Raw genomic sequence first — 17,855 nt, 5'->3', positions numbered from 1 at the left:
GGTACTCGGTTGCATAACCATTGTCTTCTCCGCAAAATCGGAAAACAGTTATAACAGTACCCTAGGTACATTTGCTACTTCAACACAGACATATTGCATTTTTTTACGTCATACAGTCTTGGGTAAATAAATGCGACAACTCGACGCAGGTCAAGGGCTGTGCTTCCTGGATTCTGATCATGCTCTTGGAGTATGTGTAGAACCAGTCAAGAGGAAGTTGCGATAGAGATCGGCAAACTGACAGGGTTGACCATGTTTTGGCCAGCTATAGCATGATTCATGAAAGGCGACGCCTGTCTTTTTCCAGCGTAAACAGGCTTGATCATGTGTTCTAGAAGGCGTTTATCTCTCGATTCAATGCCGCATTAGATCTTGACAAAGAGGGTACCCACGACCATGGTGTTCGGAACCAGCGCTCCAGATCTTCGTTGTCTACGTACGGAGTCAACCTCCCCGTTGAAATCCCACTCTCCTCAACACCATCCCGCGGCATAAAGGGATTCGAAAACGTGGTCTCGACCTGTCCCGAGTTGTGGCCAACCAGCGTGCTTCTTCTGTGTGACAACTTGTTGGTTCACAACATATCAGCAAGTTTCAAGCCAAATATGCATGCGACAAGACAAAAGACGGAGATGGATTGGTCGATTAGGTGATGGTTCGAGGCCGCAAAAAGCAAAGTGTGCTTGAATTTCAGCCATTCAGCTGGGTTGCTGCTGACATTTTCCTAGCCTGATCCTTCGTCAGCTCATTTCTCACGCATGGGCAGCTATCTTGACGCCTCTTAAATAATGGCGGCGATCCGTGCCTTACTTTGGGATACTACCTGGGCTTTAGGATCATCGCCCCCTTGAGGAAGATTGACCGGCAGCGATAGAAGTAGGATATTCTATTGGACAGTTCGTCCCAGCGCAGTGGTTCAAAGTCGCACGGTCTTACGCCGCGTTCTTCAAAAACGACAGCACAGTGGATCCTCAGACGGTTTCTCTACGTTTTGCTTTTGTGCTGCTAGCACATCCCCCACGGTTATGGCTAGCCGATGCGTCTTTTGAAGTGGGATTCGTATCAAGGATCCCTTGATTTCGGGCTGTTCCGCCTACAGGATACCCTTTCGAAGCATTCCGACTCGTGCTACGGTTGCCAGTTGCTGACCCTGCTGCATGATTGCTTTTGAAATGCCAGAATTGCTCATTGACCGCATCGAGCATAGCCAGAAAATGAAGTACTCATTCCTTTTTTGCTTCGAGTTGGATGTGGTTGTAGTCACGCTACGTCGCGGATGACGCATTTCTGGACTATGACCAGCTTGTACATGGTCAGATGGATTATACCTTGCAGGGTGCCCTAGGAGCCAATCTGCGAACCACTCAACGATCTGGACCCCGGGGACATGGTTGGGCACATTCCCCAGATGACGCTAGCTGGAGAAGTGGTCACCAAGGTCCCATGGTCTTGGAAGGGTTGTAGCGGGCATGAACCATGAATCCTCCAGGCTTAACGGATCAAATAATAGCGAGCATTTTTGCTTTTGCATCCACATTATTAAGGTCCCCGGATCCGCGGCTCTGGTAAACTAGCTAACCGGTTAAATTCTCACACGTCGATCTCCATCAATGCTGATGTTGAGCTGAGACCTATCTAGCCCTTGACACCCCGCCGCGATTTTCCCGAAACCGCAAAAGTATCACGATCCACAAACATTCCTGAAACAAACAGAGTCCTGCCATATTTTTTATTTGATATCTCCTGACTCGTTCTTATTGCATCACCGTACGCCCGGACGCGCACGGAAATCTCTCAGCCTTCCCATGCCCTAATCTCTCGTTGGTATAAAGTCGGCACCTGCAAGCTAGATAACTGCTCTACCCTCTCGCCTACGGTCATTTGTTTCTTTAAAACGCCATCTATCGCATGCGTACCCTGACGGTTTCGTACGACAGCCTTCTGTGTAACTGTCACTCAACCCTTACGCGGACCCGTTGAGCGAACCCGAGGAACCCTGCACCTTCGCTAGGGCTTGATATACCTAGCTGGAAACTACGGCCGAAATTGTTGGAGACGCCCATGAAGATAAGAGATCAGCAAAAAATGATGCTAGAGAGAGATCCGTCTACCTTCGAATGTCGGCGGTGCAAGTCCTCTTTGACAGATTGGATTCGGTGTCTGCCCCCGGAAATAGCCCTACAAATACTGTCCTACCTTTCCTTTGATGACCTTCTTTCATTCGGGGCAACTAGTCGATTGAACAACGAGTATCACATAGTTAGTCTCAAGCGGTTGAGGCTAGGCGTCTTCGAGAAACGAGTACATTCAGTAATCTCCCTGCTCCAGGCCGGGTGGGCCAACCCTGAGCGCGTGGGTAGTACCTGGGTGAACGGCGAGGGCGAGCGCAACTACACGATCACTGTTATTCAGCAGCAAAACAGGTCAATACGGCCACGGCCGCAGGAGAAAAAGTTCTGTCAACTAACCAACCCGATGCATCGGCTCCTCACGCAGCATGGCAAGCCCCAAACGCAAGAGCAAATGGTGCGCCTGCAGAACCAGATTTTCACCAGGGCTGTACGGCGTTACGGTTCATCGCTACGAGCCCTCGATTTTATGGCATACGACCTTAGCTTAGAGGGAGCCATGGCACTGGGAGCCAATTGCCAATATACACTCAGGGAATTGGCGCTGCGTTTCGAGCATACACACATTCGGGACGGTGTCGTAAGGCCAAGTACATGGCTTCGTCCGGCCCCTGCAAGCGAAGCATGGAACTCGCTAATCGGAATCGGCCGGTTCAAAGATATCGGACTTTGCAACCTTGAGAGCTTGGTTCTGGAGAGAGCAGGGATAACGTCGTGGCAAATGATGATGCTTGTGAAGAGGAATCCTGACTTGACGACCCTCAAGCTGAGGACTTGTCGGGGTGCTCGACCTGAGTTTTTGTACTGGTTAGGGGGCTTGAAGAGTGACCTGGAGGAGACTGGGACTCAACTTGATGGACCGGCGCCTGGCGCGAAGCTCGAAGTCCTTGCGCTAGAGCATTGCCATCGACTGCTCGAGTGTCCAATTGAAGAATGCGATGATTTGGAAGACAGCATGCTGGATGCCGGATTTGAGTGGGTGCGAGGTCTGAGTAATTTGCAGGTGAGAAGGCTTCTATCATCTTGTTATGCCTTTGTGTTAGTTGCTAATGTTGCTGCAGTCACTGTCCTTTAGCGAAAGCGCACATATCCCATCAGCACTTATTGATAAAGCCAATAAAGCCATCTGGAAGATTCCAGAGGTCATTCTTCCTTACTGCCTTTATGATGGAGATACGCCTATTGCAGTTGATCCAAGGTGGAAGTGACTCGGCCATGGCCACCTATGAAGTCTCCACTCAGACGATCAACTCGAAACTTCGGATCTGAGCCAAACAGAGTCTAATGTCAACAAGCTGTATAAGGTGATGAGTCCATAGAGCTGCTGTTATCAAGAGGTTGATGTCATGGATTTTAGTGTCTCAAGTGTAATATTTGAGGGGGTGACCTGAAGTTATTGTGCGTGAGCAAGTTATTCTCACCACCGCAAGCGAGAATCATTGGCGTCTTTCAGGGTTCCTGGACATGAGGGACTGGTCCCAGCAAGATGCCTTTTGAGGAAGGACTCACTGTGTTCCTACTAGCGTACCTGCCACCCACCCTTTCCATTCACACCAACTGCTTGTCCATTCACTCACCTTCTCCTCACCTTTTCTCAGGCAGATTGTTTCCCAGGCAGACTGCTCTTCAGATATTGCTGATACCGCCTTCTCCTCATATACTCTGTTCTACATCTTCCTCCTTTCAAAGTTGATACTCATTGAAGTTAATCGATTCGATCCAGTCCATCTGCCACTCAGAATGGGCAGTCACAGATCATCCTCCCATCATTTCTGGGAACCCCTACGCAAATTCTTCCCCAAACGTGGCTCTCCCATCTCAAGGACGACAACTACCTCTCGCTCTCAGTCGAGTTGGTGCGGCCTGGAGGCCTCCTCCATCGGTGAGCATGCAGATGGGTTCTACAAGTACTCGCAAGAGGTACTTGAGCAGGAGCAGCGTGAACAATTTAGGTTGCGGCCATCGAATAGTACGGCCGGATCGTACGAGTCTGCAGTAAGTCGGCTAGGTTGATCAGCAAAATAAAACTGCGTTGCTAACGAGTTAGCTCATGGGTCCGTCTGACCGTCCTCCACTTCCTTACACCGTGAGCTCGCCCGACTGGAACATCTTTTCCACGTACGTCAAATCGCTGGACGAGATTGAGGATTGTAGTGTCTGCGAGTGGCTTGGGAGCGTCCTGTTGGTGTGGTCCAAAGTATATGCCGTCTCAAAAATTGTAGTGATGGCATTCATGCATTATGGTGTCGAGGTATGGGACTAGTTCAACCCTATCCTCCTGCCGTTGCTGATGGAAATACCTTGTATAGCTCGACGACACTCCGGACGGTATCCTAGCGCATATGAAACGCGCCGAAGAGCTGGTGATCTCAAATTCGGTGGTAGATTTTGTTGACAACGTTGAGAGTCTATATTATGCTCTCTATGCCCGACTCATCATGGAGATCGCTGCCGCAGACCTATGTGCCTCATTCACGTTGGAGTTCCGCCGCCCGGCCGCTAGCAGCGCACTCATCCTCCCCGAACCTAGGCAGCTATGCAAGATACTATTCTTGTGCAAACAGACTCTCGATGGATCGAACGTTTGTTGTAAGCTGAATAAGGAGCTCGTTAGGCAGCATCAGCTCGATTTCATCAACCGCACATCGGACAAGATTGAGGGCGCGGGTTTCCTCCTCAACGACCTCATAGGCTACCGGCAACATGCCATCACAGTCGTCAGAGACGAATCATCCGACTTTCGCCAGAAATGGGGTGGAGCATCCGTGCTGTACGAGGTGCCACCAGAGAAGATCTTGGCTCTTCAATCCGAGAAATATCTGACTCTCACACCAAAGTCGGCTGTCCACCAGGCAGTGCCAGTCTTGAACCTCCCTTTCGTTGACCTGCAGAGTATCCCTCCCAATGTCCGAGAGCGTGATATGATAATTGATAACAGGCAGGCTACTCTAGCAAAGCTAGAAGGCAAATGCATTGGGGAAGCACGTCGAGCAGAGGGACGACGCCGCCTGCTCGACCTCGTCCGGGAGAAAAAGTGCATATGTCGGTCTGTTTGCAATTGCGCCCACGAGTGCACCCAAGACGTTGAGCGCCATTGTCCCTGCTCTGAGAGGATGCTGAGTCTCATGGTCGCAAAACGGCGAAATAGTATTGGCCCCTTGCCGTTTGGTCCCCGGTGTAGTGCGCTCGCGAAAGCGATTTTTCAGGGAATAGCATTGCTGAGGATTGACGCCGGGGACTTGGAGCTTACGGGGGAGCTTGATCGTGGAACCGTGATTTTTGCAGAAGAGATCAGGAAGCAGCGGGCTGCGAGTCTTACTCAAAACGGCTGTCTTCGATGAGCACCTCAGCTGAAAGCGAGACATGACCATTGCCGATAAGCTGATAACGACGGGGAACAAAGATCAGCGTCGAGGTGGGTATGTTTTCCGAGGAAAGCGTCATCGGCCGATAACGATTGCTTTGGGCGAGATTGATGGAGTCTTTACAAGGCAATCGGTGTCGAATCTATGAACACAAAAGTGCATTTACAGGGATATCCAAGATTCCATGTTGTCAAGGCAGGTCCTAATGTCAGTACCTTTTCTACCTATGGAGAAAGACGCAGTATGAGATGGTCTGCGTCAGATTTCTGAGCACAATAATACTACCGTACAAAGCGTAGCCCACAATCTACAGAGTAAAACTCAGACTATTCGACAAGAAGTCCCATGCAGACCTTTCAGCGTCCATCACTACTGGCCAACAAGCTGGGCGATGGACCGGGCTAAAACAGCGTCATCCGCCCTTTCAGAATCATAATCCCTTCAAAAGAGCCGACCTCCCTCAGCGATCCTCCAAGCGCTTACACCGGATAAAGTCACAACCTCCCACTTTCTTCACCGTTAGCACATCCCCCACCGCATATTGATTATTGCGGAAATTGCGCTTCGGGACACTCGAGACTGTTCTATACTCGGACTTCTGCATAACACCCTTCTTGCGGGCATGGTGCCTAGGATTCCTGGGACTCCCTCCGCAGTATCGTCATCGTCCTCGCCGCTGTTGCGCGCATCAGCATCATCCTCGTCGCTTGCATCGTTCGACCCACGGTGGAGCTGGGGTTCCAAGCAGACCCTGGTGCGGCGCTATCATCGCGCCGTCTGGCCTTCCTACGGGATCACCACCCCAGTCCCCGATCGCAGCCCGCAGTTCCCCATCCTTAAATCGGCATACAGGTTTCAAACAGGCTACGCTTTGTGCGCTAAAAGGACATCTCGGCCGTTTCCGCCGCCCTTCTTATCTCCACCCTCGACCTCCTTCTCCGATCCGCTGACGACACACTACCACAGCCAGGATAAGAGATTATCCGTCAATGGGGAGCTGATCCGGGGTTTAAATAACGGCGATGATGCGGTCTTGGTTACAGAGAATTTCCTCGGGGTTAACGATGGGGTAGGGGCGTGGGCGACAAAACCGCGAGGTCATGCCGCGTATGTTATATCCCATCTTATCTACGTATAATCTCGCTTTTGCCCATACTAATGGGGCTACTTAGGCTGTGGTCTAGGCTTATCCTGCATTTCTGGGCGCTGGAAGTCGAACGACTAACCAACCCAGATGCCCCGGTAGATCCAGTCGCATTCCTGCAACGAGCCTACGAGGAAACGAAACAAGCTACAATGCCCCCGAGCGAATGGTTCGGGACCACGACCTCCGTAACCGCCCTCCTGCACAAACGGTTAGACGAGAGCGGCACCGAGAAACCATTACTATACGTGACGAATCTCGGGGACTGCAAGGTTGTAGTCATCCGGCCGAGCGAGAAAAATGTCGTCTTCCGGACGGAGGAACAGTGGCACTGGTTTGACTGCCCGATGCAGCTAGGGACGAATAGCGTGGACACACCGCAAAGGAACGCCGTGCTGTCGCAGGTTGACCTCGAGGAGGGAGATATTGTTCTTGCGCTCTCGGACGGAGTTCTCGATAATCTATGGGAACATGAGATCCTGTCAATCACGATGGGAGCCCTCGAAAAGTGGGAGCATGGTCGATACGACGATAAGGAGCTTGAATGGGCGCCACCCGAGGTGCTTGCAGAAGAGAAGATGGTGTTCTTAGCAAGGGAGCTACTCAAATCCGCGCTCACGGTGGCCCAGGATCCATTTGCCGAGAGTCCTTATATGGAGAAAGCGGTTGAACAGGGCTTAGCAATTCAAGGTGGTGGGTTTGTCTACAGGCTTATGACTTATTGGCGTCTACTGACTGCTGTTTAGGGAAGATGGATGATATAAGCGTAGTTGTTGGCGTTTGCAGGAAGCGTACCTGCGAAGCAGAAACAAGCTATACGAAACTGTACGAGGATCAGCCGGTCGCTTGATGAACGGCCCTTCACCCCACGGCAGTGAGGCTTCGCTTATGATCAGTATTACGTGAAACGACTTCAAGCGCATTGCATATTGGCTGGTATCTGAACGTTGGCTATAGTAATTGAGCGAAATAGGAAAGCATTTGCATGGGTCGGCGGTCTGAACTTTTTTTACATATTATTGAGGGGCTTGTGATACAAAAACTTAATATACCCAAGCATGTAGCGGGTTTTCTATCCATTCAAGTACACTAGGATCTATTGCTCTATGTCTTCAAGCAAGCTTGCAAACTGCTATGGAGACATGTAGATACAGTCGTCTGATGTATATACTGCGCACGGACCTCCTGATATCAAAGCTTTCACACCGCCCGGCAGAAAAAAGAGGAAAGACAAAAAATTCCGATGAAGACGCTCAACATCGACTAACGAACACATCATCAGACATCGACCAACATGAGGGCTAAACGTTCGAAGAAGTATCGCAAGCTTATGCACCAGTATGAGCTTGCTTTCGGTTTTCGCGAGCCGTACCAGGTCCTTGGTATGCACGCATCCACCTCCGCGGCGACATTACCGGAGCGGCATTGACACCGGCCCTCTTGCTAACATCGCATGAACTCTGCAGTTGACTCGAACTTACTCCGCGCCGTACACTCATTTAAAATGGACTTGATACCTGCCTTGGAGCGGACATTACAGGGTCAGGTCAAGCCATGTACGTTTTAGAACTGTTCCCTTTCCGGTTCCGATATCCATGAACTAACCAGGAATATCTAGTATTAACGAAATGCTCCCTCGCATCTATAATGGCCGGCCAACCCACGAACCCACGAACAAACAACACCGTCCGTCCCGACTTCCTCCCTCCACCAACAACTCTCCCCCTCCGCCATTGCTCGCACAACGAAGACTCGACGCCAATCGACGAAGCGGAATGTCTCCTCTCCCTCCTCTCGCCGCTATCCGAGGTCAAGAAGAACAAAGAACACTATATCCTCGCGACATCCGACCCCCCAGCGAACACGAAGTCGAATGCGCAGGATGTAGGGAAGAAGCGCAAGCGGGGCGACGATGAGGCGTTCCAGGCTCTATTACGAGCGCAAGGGCTTAGACGCAGTGCGCGCTCGATACCCGGTGTGCCGATTGTGTATGTGAAGCGGTCGGTTATGATTCTGGAGCCCATGAGCGCACCATCTGAGGGGATCAGGGATGGTATCGAGGAGGATAAGCTTCGGACTGGGCTGGCTGATCGAGATGCGCGGAAGAAGGAGGGTGCAGACAGCGGGGAGAAAAAGAAGAAGAGGGAGTTGAAGAAGCCGAAGGCGCCGAATCCGCTGAGTGTGAAGAAACCGAAGAAGAGAGCTGATGAGAAGCCCGGCGCGAAGAGGGAGCGGACGGGTGATGAGGTTGAAAAACGGGATTCTGAGAAGGCGGCAGAGGACGGAGACGCTGCGCCAAAGGCAAAGAGGAGACGGCGACACAAGGGCGCGAGGCAAGTTGAGATTGGTGAAGATGGGAACGAGGCGGCGCCCGCTGCTCCTATCGAAGCGACGTCTGACTAGTCGATCCACATTCAAAAGAACCTTTCTTCCTGTTTATATTTCCATTCGGTATGGCGTTTGGTTGGGCAAAGCAGAATCAAATCATATAATTGGATAGTATCATACATTTTTCGACTGTAGCCATCATCAGCTGTCAGAAGATGAGATCAGAAATCCGCAACCCAATAAAGGCATCAAAAAAACACCCAAACACCCATATCATGCAAGTAGTTTACACATCAGCATCCACAAGAAACCCTCCGCCACGATATCGCATCGAGAGCGAAGCTCACTGCTTCTCCGCGGTTGCTGCAGAAGCAGCGGCGGCTGCCGCAGCCGGAGAAGTAGTGCCCTCGCCCGCGCTAGGACCTATCGCAGCAGCCCTCTCATCCGCCCAGATCTTCTCGATGCGCTTCCTCTTCTCCCGCGCATCGTCCCGATTGCGCTTTGCCCGCTCATACCGCTCGCCCGCCAGACACTTGTTCACGTCGCGCTTGATGTCATTGCAGCTTCCCAGTGCTTTGTGAATGAAGCCTTGCGCGTGGCATTCGTCAAGGGCCGTCATGATTTCTTCGCAATCTAGAGGTTAGCGTTAGCGGGTGGATCATTTTGTTGGAAAGCTGGATAAGTCAGCTGCGGGGGCTATAGGACACGTACTGATGTTATACGGGGTATGGAGATGGGAATGCATTTTGGCGAGTCGTTATTGCGTCTTTTTTGGATGGAATTGAGGTTTGTTCTTCCAGTCGTTGATATTAACCTCCGGCATTTGCTTTACTTTTGGACGATCCCGAGTGGAACGATATGTAGGGCGGTGTAAAGGACGGTGGATATTCTGCCGACCTTATCGGCGGCCCGCTAAAAAAAAATTCTCAGGTCGTGAGGGGAATTGAAGAGCATTCTACCTTCCGAGGAGCTTCGATTTTGTTCAGCTTCCCTCTGTAACGTTGCGGGATTGTGTACCTGCATCGTATACTCTCTCAATCTTTCTTTTATTCATTGCGAAACCTAAGAAATATTCGCAATGTCTTCTATGATTACCACCTCCGCTTGGGTGCGGCGCGGCGTCGCGGCCCAATTTCCCACGAAGTATGAAATTGACGAGAAGGAGATGGATCGCATTTCGAAGCTTGCGCGCATGCAGCTCGAGGAAGCGCGGGAGGATCTGAGTGCTGCACAGGGCAATGGCGATTCTGCAGACAAAGATGACGATGCGATGGAAGAAGACGTGGAGAAGAATGAGAAGAAGGATACGTCTGTGAAGATGTGAGAAACCATTTCTTTCGGCATGAAGACTGTCATGGCGAGACTAACTTTAAGGGACAGTGACGATGACGATCTGAAAGAATACGATCTTGACCACTACGATAGCGACGAGGTGGACGAGGACGGCGAGAAGGTTACCATGTTCGGTAATGTGAAGTCACTCGCGTACCACCAGCCCAACGAGGAGGACCCCTACTTGGTTGTTCCGGAGGACGAGGATGACGAAGAGCGCGAGGAGCTACAGATTCTTCCATTGGACAACCTGCTGCTAGCGGGTAAGGTTGAAGACGAGGTAGCTCACCTCGAGGTCTACGTCTACGAAGACAGTGCGGACAACCTCTATGTCCACCACGATATCATGCTGCCAGCTATTCCACTGTGCTTGGAATGGCTTGACTTCCCCGTCGGCAAAACTGCCGACGGCAACACAACCGGAAACTTCGTCGCTGTTGGAACAATGGAGCCCGATATTGAGGTCTGGGACTTGGATGTCGTCGACTCCATGTACCCGAATGCCATCCTCGGTCAGGGCGGTGCGGACACGGAGGCCGAAGCCAAGAAGGCTAAGAAGAAGAAGAAGGTCAAGGCCAACGACGAGTTCCACGTCGACTCCATTCTCGCCCTTGCTGCGAACAGACAACATCGCAACCTCCTGGCCTCCGGTTCCGCCGACCGCACTGTCAAGCTCTGGGATCTGAACACAGCCAAGGCCGCCAAATCATACAGCCACCACACAGACAAGGTCTGCTCTCTAGACTGGCACCCCACGGAATCCACCGTCCTCCTCACCGGTAGTTACGACCGAACCATCGTCGCCGCCGACATGCGCGCCCCCGACTCCAAGGCCCGCTGGGGCGTCGACGCCGACGTCGAGACCGTGCGCTGGGACATCCACGATCCGAACTTCTTCTACGCTACCACGGACGCCGGCATGGTCTACCGCTACGACATCCGCAACGTCCCCACAACTCCTAAGGACTCCCGACCCGTCTGGTCCCTGCAAGCCCACGACTCGTCCGTCTCCTCCTTCGACATTAACCCCGCCATCCCCGGCTTCCTTGCAACAGGCTCAACAGACAAGCAAGTCAAGCTGTGGAACGTGGAGAACGACAAGCCGAGCATGGTTGTCTCGCGCAAGCTCGAGGTCGGCAAAGTCTTCTCGACGACCTTTGCGCCCGACTCGGAGGTCGGCTTCCGTTTGGCTGTCGCCGGAAGCAAGGGTAATGTTCAGATCTGGGATACCTCCACCAATGCTGCTGTCCGGAGGGCGTTTGTTTCTCGCATGCCGGCTCTCGAGGGTGAGGTGCAGGAGCGGATGGTTGGAATGGCGCCTGATCAGGACGAGTCGGACGATGAGGGAGCGCCGGAGACCGGTGCTGCTGAGGGTGCGGATGGCTGGGAGTCCATGGATGAGGATTAGATGATGAACTCCGGATGATAAGAAGGTGACGGCTGCATTGTTATTGGATATTCGGTGGATTCATTCCATACATATATAGTGCGCCTTGTTAGCTGTCAGCTGCATGCAATGAAAAGTTACGATACCCATACTTAATGCTGTGATTTACTACCTACCTCTGATCTTTACTGGGACTTGATGCTAAAAATGGCATTACATTACATGCCGCTGCGGAGTAGTATGCGTTACCCATTATAAGACCTGATAGTGTTCAGCAAGTGACATAATATCTACTCCATGTAAGCTCCATTCAGGTACAGAAATGGCATGTCCTCGGACTATATTGCGGCATTGAAAGATGATTCCATCCTGGGCGACTAATTCTTCGGACTCCGGAGTATTCCGTTCTGCAATATTCATTGCGGGCACCAGTACTAGACATAGATAGTAACGATGGTCAAAATCCTGACAACTAATGATAATCATAGATTCGTAGCGAGTCCGCGTTTAGGTATCTCTGTACGAAGCACTGCCAGTCCGTTCCTGAAATATTCTATAGTAGTACAAGTCTACAAGATAAGCATGAGCAACAGGCACACAAGAAGACCCGTGCGCTGGACCCGTGTACGTATCAGCCGGCAGCTTTGCCGGCCAGCTGCATGAACCGTTGCCAGATGAGCTGTTCTCCCGACTGTCAAACTCCAGCTTTGCTAGCGGTGGGATCTGACGACATCGGTGTTTGGCTGCCCTGCATCCAGGTATCAGCCAGAGTCAGGCAAACATCACAGGTTCGCAAGTCGCGACGAGTCCAGGCCGGGCAAACGGTGGGTTTTCAGGGTCGGCCCCACGAGGTGGGGGAAAACGATTCGTCTGGCCAACGATGACTATTATTGGACAGCAGATATGGTCGGGGTGATTTGTGCCTGGCCAGCATTGCAGATGACACCGACGATTGCTTTTTCTGAGTTGTATGAACAACTGCAGAAGCGCCGAAGGCACTGTGCCACGACCCCTGGAATCCAGATGAGGTTCATCCTCCGCGGCCATGACCGAAAAATGAGGCCGCGCTCAAGGAGCGAGTCTATCAGTCTGAGACGAGTCGGCGGAAAATCGTTGTTTCATCCTCCACGCATGAAGCAAATGGGCGTTTCTAGAGGCCGCCGCGATTCCGTTCCTGGCGCCAAACCGAACTGGCGCGACTGTAAGCACCATCCTGGCTGACCCGGCGGTAGATGACTGGTCCAAATTGATTGAGGCGCATTATCGTCCGGTAGGACTCCGCCAATTAGGGATGCTCATCCACGTTGCTGGCGAGGACGTCATTGTCTCCTCAGTTGACCCCTCGATGTGATGATCGGACGTGGCAGTGTGACAAATCGAGGGCCACGAGAGAGGTCTTCTTCTCACATGGCCTGTATCAGACTATCAGCTGGCCTGGCCCTGGTCGGAGATCCGGCGTGCTCGCTGGAATTATGAGTGTAAAAATTGGCCGGCGTCCAGCCTTGAGGGAACCGCGGTTCGTCGGACAATAGAAAATTCTGTGAACGGCAGGCGAACAAAGACCCGTGGCAAGAAGAATTTTTTAGCTAAGTTCAACGGTTCAAGTGGATGAAGGTAGAACTTAGCACAAAGACAAGTCGGCGGTACTGGATAGTGAGTGGTGGTCGCCCGACAAAGCAGCCCAGGCAGCCCAGACCCTTCGGGCAAACCCTCGAGACTCAAGAATCGTTCGCCTCGTCGCCTCGTCGCCCCTTCTCTCCCCTCCAGTCCTGAATTCCCTCCTTTCCATTCCCTAGTCCTTGACTTACTAGAGCCCTTCCTTTCTCTAGGCTGGATTTCTTCGATTTCAATTCTCATATCTGCGACCTGGTTGTCGCCTTGATCTTTTTACTGCATTAAACCGTGCTGCTCCAGCAACTTGGCGGCACCCCCTTGAGTCAGGATCTTCGGTGACCTGTGGACGAGTTCAACAAACGACATCAACTCTTTGCTGTGCAAAAAGTTCAGAAAAACATTCCTTGATTCCGAAATCAGCGTGAAAGACGTACGGAATCCGATAACAGTGATCTTCATAGCCGCGATCGGCCACATTCTTTGCTCCTCCCCGTCAAGATAAGAACTATACAGCGAAAAGTATCGCAAACGATCATTTTGAAATCTCAATCATAGGAATATAGCTTCCAGCAACCGAAACGGCGAGCCGATAAAGACATATCTTCCGTCCTGTTTTGCAAATCGATGTGATTCTCGACTTAACTTTTGTCACTTTATCGACTCGCACTCCATAACCATGTCGACTCTCACCAGAGCATTTACCAAGCGCTCCAAGCGCATTGAAGTATCTTCGCCGATGCCCTACCGTGAGGGCCAGGTGAAGCTGGCTGCCGGTACTATCAAGAGAGGCAAGATTTCAGCACCAGTCGAACTATTGTCGACCACAAATATGCTCGCCTACAATGCGCCGGATCTTCACTCGGCATCCTCGTCCTCCACCTCGTCTTTACAATCGCCCGATGATTCGGATCGGTCGTTCAGTCAGCATAGTTTCCCCTCACCGGCCACTACACCTGCCGATTCGCCGATCGAACCAAACCCGTTCTCGGGATACTTCCCGAAGCGGTCTGCAACTGTGACGAGCCATCCGCGATTCTCGTCATCTACCACGTCCTCGAATGACGCCCCGGTTGTCCCCAGACGTGCACTTTCCCACACTAAGCGGAACCACCAGGAGTTAGCCCGCCAGCGTTCCATGAAGCGCATGTCGCCTCCGTCTGACATCAGTGGCAATGTGGAGCGACCAGCGTACAATGACTATCATGCGGAGCCTCACCCGTTCGGCAAAGAGTTGGAGCAAGTCAACGAAGTTGTCGAGGAATTCGGTGGCGCCCCTCTATTCGACGAAGAAGAACAGATTCTGCATAGAAAAGGTCTCAAGAAATACTCGGTGAACGACTATCTTGTGGAAATCGAAGACCTCTATGGCAGCATTTTCAACGATCGGCTGGGTCCGATCTCTTCTACATCTTGGCTTTGAATAATCGAGAACTAAATGCCTTTCTACTTTCTATGCGAACGGGGCTCGATGTCCAGACCCGACCAGTGTCACTTTATTACGACCAACTAATTTCACTCTCTTTATGACCCCCATCGTTGTTTTCTCTTGCTGTCTGTTATATACCTCTTGAGATGTTGCTACGGAACAACATCTCCTTACCGTCTTTCTGTTTGTTTTATGTGATTCTATCTGGGATGCGTTATGGGTACTATGTACTGTTTCGAGTTGAAGTTCGTTTAAAGTGAAAACAGCCAGGCTGTAGTGGTTTCTAGACGAATGAGAAAAGACTTTGGCTGAACTGTTGCTGTGTACTCGAGATCGTAATTCCAATATAACCTGAAGAGGAAATGTAGGCGTTGCTCCTTCAATGCTTAGGCATCTCCATCTCGCTGGTCAGTGGTCACGGGTCCTTGCGGCCTCCAGCTCCACTCGCCCCACATCAAACTTTTCTCCGCTTCGGATTCTCGAGTTTTTTGAGCACGTCTTGCTCTCTTCTTCTACCAGACATCCATCTCAAACCACTTCGTCATCCTGTTCGGCTTGCGCAGACGTGTTGATTATATCAGTCATTTCTTTGAGTGTGATGGACAGACTGATGAAGCCCTCAGTGCACTTCCCCTTTCAGAGCGCTTAACCTTTGTACCTACCGCGTTGTCGTGTGCTTGGTTTCTCTCTTCGTTGTTTTACCTAAAAGTCCTTTCGGAGCGCATTGAATGACGCAGTTGCTGGCACTGCATCTCCTTTCTAAAAGTTTAGATCTGATTTAACTGCGATATTACCGCCCATGGTGTCACTTACCAGTGCCTCGCGCCGCCCAGCGACGGGACTACACACGCCATCTAAGATGATAGCAGCATCATCACCGGCATCTATACTGAAAACCTCTAAGACACCTACTTCAGCGGCGGGGTTAAAACACAAGATGGAGGAAATGGATCTCTCCCTCTCTCCCGCATCCTCCATGGCCTCCGATGCAGACGGCCTGCCCAGTCCTCGGAAGAAAACCCGGGTGCAGTTCGACGAAGACGTGGAAATGCGGGAGATTTCGTACAACGACAAGACACAGAGCGGGAGTCAAGGGACAACGGATAAGAGCGCAGCCGTGGTGAGAGAAGAGGTTCGGCGGGCTATACAACGGCATGTCTCTGGAGGCGATAGTGAGGCCTATGACCGCGTCAAGGAAATCTTCACCATCAACCCCCGGCGACGGGACGCAAATGGCATGCCACCATCAAATATACCTACACACAATACACTGAAACATCATCTTATGGGTCTTCTGTCGAACGTGGCAGCCTTGGATCGCAGCTGCAACGGGCTGGTGCAAGCCGTGCTGGACAGCGAGTGGCTTGGGCGCGACGAGTCATACATCAAGCTGTACATCCGGTTTCTGGGAAACCTTGCAGCTGCACAAGGAAGCTATTTGGGTTCCGTACTTAAGGTACTGGCCAACTACATGGGCGAGCTCCCAAAAGGCACAGGAAAACTGCCCGGGTATCCGCATGTTGACCCCGTTGAGGCCTACACTCGCGTACATATGGCAATGCGTCATGTCTTGCACCTTGTTCCTTCTGGAAGCGGCTCGCTTTCCCAAATTATCTCCTCCCAATTTCCGTTTGACACCGACTCAGCCAAGGCCAACATTGCCTATACCCAAAATCTCGTCAAAGTCATCCGCTATGCGCCGGAGCTTCAGGCGGACATCCTCGCTCTGATCACCGAGAAGCTGGTCAAGATCGATGTACAAATCCAGGTGGATATGGACGATCTCGAGGACGAAGAAGGCGAAGAGGTTCTGCATGCCATCTCTCCTGAGACTGTTATGTTCGCCGAAGACTTAGACGACGATGACGATGACAACGCTTCCGTCATGAGCGATGAGTCTATTGAGCCCGAATCGCGAAGATTGAAAACCATCAAGGAGAATATTCTCAAAATGGACGGGATGATTGATACTCTGTTCGATTATTACGCCCCAACCTTTACATCAGGCTCGCCTGACGACAAGGAAAACGCCCTTGACCTCCTCCTTAGCCATTTCTCAACTATTATCCTTCCCACCTACCGCTCTCGCCACTCACAATTCCTTCTCTTCCACTTCTCCCAAGCCTCTCCGGTCCTCGTCGACCGCTTTGCCGCCACGTGCGTTCAGCTCATCTTCAACAAAGCACAGCCCGCCATCCTGCGCCAATCCGCTGCCGCGTATCTCGCTAGTTTTGTCGCCCGTGGCGCTCACATCTCCAGCGAAGTCGTCCGCGACGTCTTCGAACTCCTCGGCACACATCTCAACACTCTCCGCCTAGACTACGAACCATCCTGCCGCGGCCCCGACCTCCGCCGCTTCGGCCCTTTTTACTCTACCGCCCAAGCCCTCCTCTACATATTCTGCTTCCGATGGCGCGACCTCACAACGGCTGCCATGGAAGGCGACACTCCCGAGCAAATTGACGAGCTCGAACCTGAAGACATCACCTTCCCCCCGTCCATCCGAGACGTTCTCCACAAAGCCATTCTCTCCAAACTCAACCCCCTCAAGGTCTGCTCCCCGGCCATCGTCTCCCAATTCGCGCGCATGTCCCAACACCTCAACTTCATCTACGTCTTCACCATTCTCGAGACGAACAAGCGTCTCCGCATGTCTACGTACCGCAACATCGCGGCCCTCTCAGATCCACGCTACAGCCACGTTGAGCGCGAGACCCGCGCTGGTGACGACTTGGGTTACCAGCTAGACGCCTACTTCCCATTCGACCCCTACCAACTCCCGCGAAGTCGGAGATGGCTAGAGGGTGACTATGTGGAATGGCGAGGGATTCCTGGTCTAGATGACCGGGATGATGACGAAGATAGCGATGATCTCGAAGAGGCGTCTGATGATGAAGATGACCTGAGTGTCGGGACAGAAACGGATCATGAATGAATGACGTCCATACTAGAACATACTATATACTACCTACCATGTGATACCCACTTTTTGGGCAAAAACTATTTGAGATATATGTGATGATATACTATGATGTCTATCTATTTTGATAATATGATACGACTATCAAAGTCATAAACTCTCAGTTCTAAAATTAGGCACGCTGTTTTATATATGAGCCCAGACAGCCCA

General features: G+C 51.7%; 8 protein-coding genes across 8 annotated transcripts; 6 read left to right on the top strand and 2 right to left on the bottom strand.

Annotated features, from left to right (window-relative positions):
- Positions 1-771: 771 nt before the first annotated feature.
- BDW74DRAFT_149241 (uncharacterized protein) lies at positions 772-1,418 on the bottom strand. The gene has a single exon (XM_073723864.1). It carries the CDS (start codon positions 1,203-1,205, stop codon positions 972-974), a length of 234 nt encoding a protein of 77 aa, XP_073586201.1. The 5' UTR covers positions 1,206-1,418; the 3' UTR covers positions 772-971.
- Positions 1,419-2,085: 667 nt separating this feature from the next.
- On the top strand, positions 2,086-3,337 carry BDW74DRAFT_176241 (F-box protein; the record flags this gene model as incomplete). Its single annotated transcript, XM_073728555.1, has 2 exons — positions 2,086-3,132; positions 3,191-3,337. The coding sequence occupies 2 exons, from the start codon at positions 2,086-2,088 to the stop codon at positions 3,335-3,337; spliced, it is 1,194 nt and encodes a 397-aa protein (XP_073586200.1).
- Positions 3,338-3,869: 532 nt separating this feature from the next.
- On the top strand, positions 3,870-9,041 carry BDW74DRAFT_166845 (uncharacterized protein; the record flags this gene model as incomplete). The annotated part of the gene is made up of 9 exons (XM_073726607.1): positions 3,870-4,124; positions 4,177-4,380; positions 4,439-5,441; positions 6,073-6,601; positions 6,667-7,331; positions 7,385-7,479; positions 7,921-8,020; positions 8,105-8,194; positions 8,257-9,041. 9 exons carry the CDS (start codon positions 3,870-3,872, stop codon positions 9,039-9,041), a joined length of 3,726 nt encoding a protein of 1,241 aa, XP_073586199.1.
- A 134-nt stretch (positions 9,042-9,175) lies between these two features.
- BDW74DRAFT_124780 (COX assembly mitochondrial protein) lies at positions 9,176-9,764 on the bottom strand. Its single transcript, XM_073722131.1, has 2 exons — positions 9,678-9,764; positions 9,176-9,599 (listed from the first exon to the last, which is right to left on the bottom strand). The coding sequence occupies exons 1-2, from the start codon at positions 9,709-9,711 to the stop codon at positions 9,310-9,312; spliced, it is 324 nt and encodes a 107-aa protein (XP_073586198.1). The 5' UTR covers positions 9,712-9,764; the 3' UTR covers positions 9,176-9,309.
- A 168-nt stretch (positions 9,765-9,932) lies between these two features.
- BDW74DRAFT_149232 (rRNA-processing protein PWP1) lies at positions 9,933-11,841 on the top strand. The gene is made up of 2 exons (XM_073723863.1): positions 9,933-10,286; positions 10,347-11,841. The coding sequence occupies exons 1-2, from the start codon at positions 10,045-10,047 to the stop codon at positions 11,704-11,706; spliced, it is 1,602 nt and encodes a 533-aa protein (XP_073586197.1). The 5' UTR covers positions 9,933-10,044; the 3' UTR covers positions 11,707-11,841.
- A 168-nt stretch (positions 11,842-12,009) lies between these two features.
- BDW74DRAFT_149231 (uncharacterized protein) lies at positions 12,010-13,349 on the top strand. The gene has a single exon (XM_073723862.1). The coding sequence runs from the start codon at positions 12,589-12,591 to the stop codon at positions 12,904-12,906; it is 318 nt and encodes a 105-aa protein (XP_073586196.1). The 5' UTR covers positions 12,010-12,588; the 3' UTR covers positions 12,907-13,349.
- A 5-nt stretch (positions 13,350-13,354) lies between these two features.
- BDW74DRAFT_149230 (uncharacterized protein) lies at positions 13,355-15,038 on the top strand. The gene has a single exon (XM_073723861.1). The coding sequence runs from the start codon at positions 13,976-13,978 to the stop codon at positions 14,717-14,719; it is 744 nt and encodes a 247-aa protein (XP_073586195.1). The 5' UTR covers positions 13,355-13,975; the 3' UTR covers positions 14,720-15,038.
- A 200-nt stretch (positions 15,039-15,238) lies between these two features.
- BDW74DRAFT_124748 (rDNA-binding RNA polymerase I transcriptional factor) lies at positions 15,239-17,764 on the top strand. The gene has a single exon (XM_073722129.1). The coding sequence runs from the start codon at positions 15,525-15,527 to the stop codon at positions 17,658-17,660; it is 2,136 nt and encodes a 711-aa protein (XP_073586194.1). The 5' UTR covers positions 15,239-15,524; the 3' UTR covers positions 17,661-17,764.
- The last annotated feature ends 91 nt before the right edge of the window (positions 17,765-17,855 follow it).

This window comes from Aspergillus multicolor (assembly GCF_047715735.1).
Source record: "Aspergillus multicolor strain CBS 133.54 unplaced genomic scaffold BDW74scaffold_6, whole genome shotgun sequence".
Classification (NCBI taxonomy): domain Eukaryota; kingdom Fungi; phylum Ascomycota; class Eurotiomycetes; order Eurotiales; family Aspergillaceae; genus Aspergillus; species Aspergillus multicolor.
This window is presented reverse-complemented; position numbering and strand designations above follow the sequence as displayed.

Coding starts and splice junctions, on each gene's coding strand:
- BDW74DRAFT_149230 (XM_073723861.1), top strand. CDS start 13,976: ATGTCGACTCTCACCAGAGCATTTACCAAGCGCTCCAAGCGCATTGAA.
- BDW74DRAFT_149232 (XM_073723863.1), top strand. CDS start 10,045: ATGTCTTCTATGATTACCACCTCCGCTTGGGTGCGGCGCGGCGTCGCG. Junction 10,287..10,346: donor AAGGATACGTCTGTGAAGAT/GTGAGAAACCAT, acceptor TTTAAGGGACAG/TGACGATGACGATCTGAAAG.
- BDW74DRAFT_124748 (XM_073722129.1), top strand. CDS start 15,525: ATGGTGTCACTTACCAGTGCCTCGCGCCGCCCAGCGACGGGACTACAC.
- BDW74DRAFT_149241 (XM_073723864.1), bottom strand. CDS start 1,205: ATGCTCGATGCGGTCAATGAGCAATTCTGGCATTTCAAAAGCAATCAT.
- BDW74DRAFT_124780 (XM_073722131.1), bottom strand. CDS start 9,711: ATGCATTCCCATCTCCATACCCCGTATAACATCA. Junction 9,600..9,677: donor CCATACCCCGTATAACATCA/GTACGTGTCCTA, acceptor GCTAACCTCTAG/ATTGCGAAGAAATCATGACG.
- BDW74DRAFT_149231 (XM_073723862.1), top strand. CDS start 12,589: ATGGTCGGGGTGATTTGTGCCTGGCCAGCATTGCAGATGACACCGACG.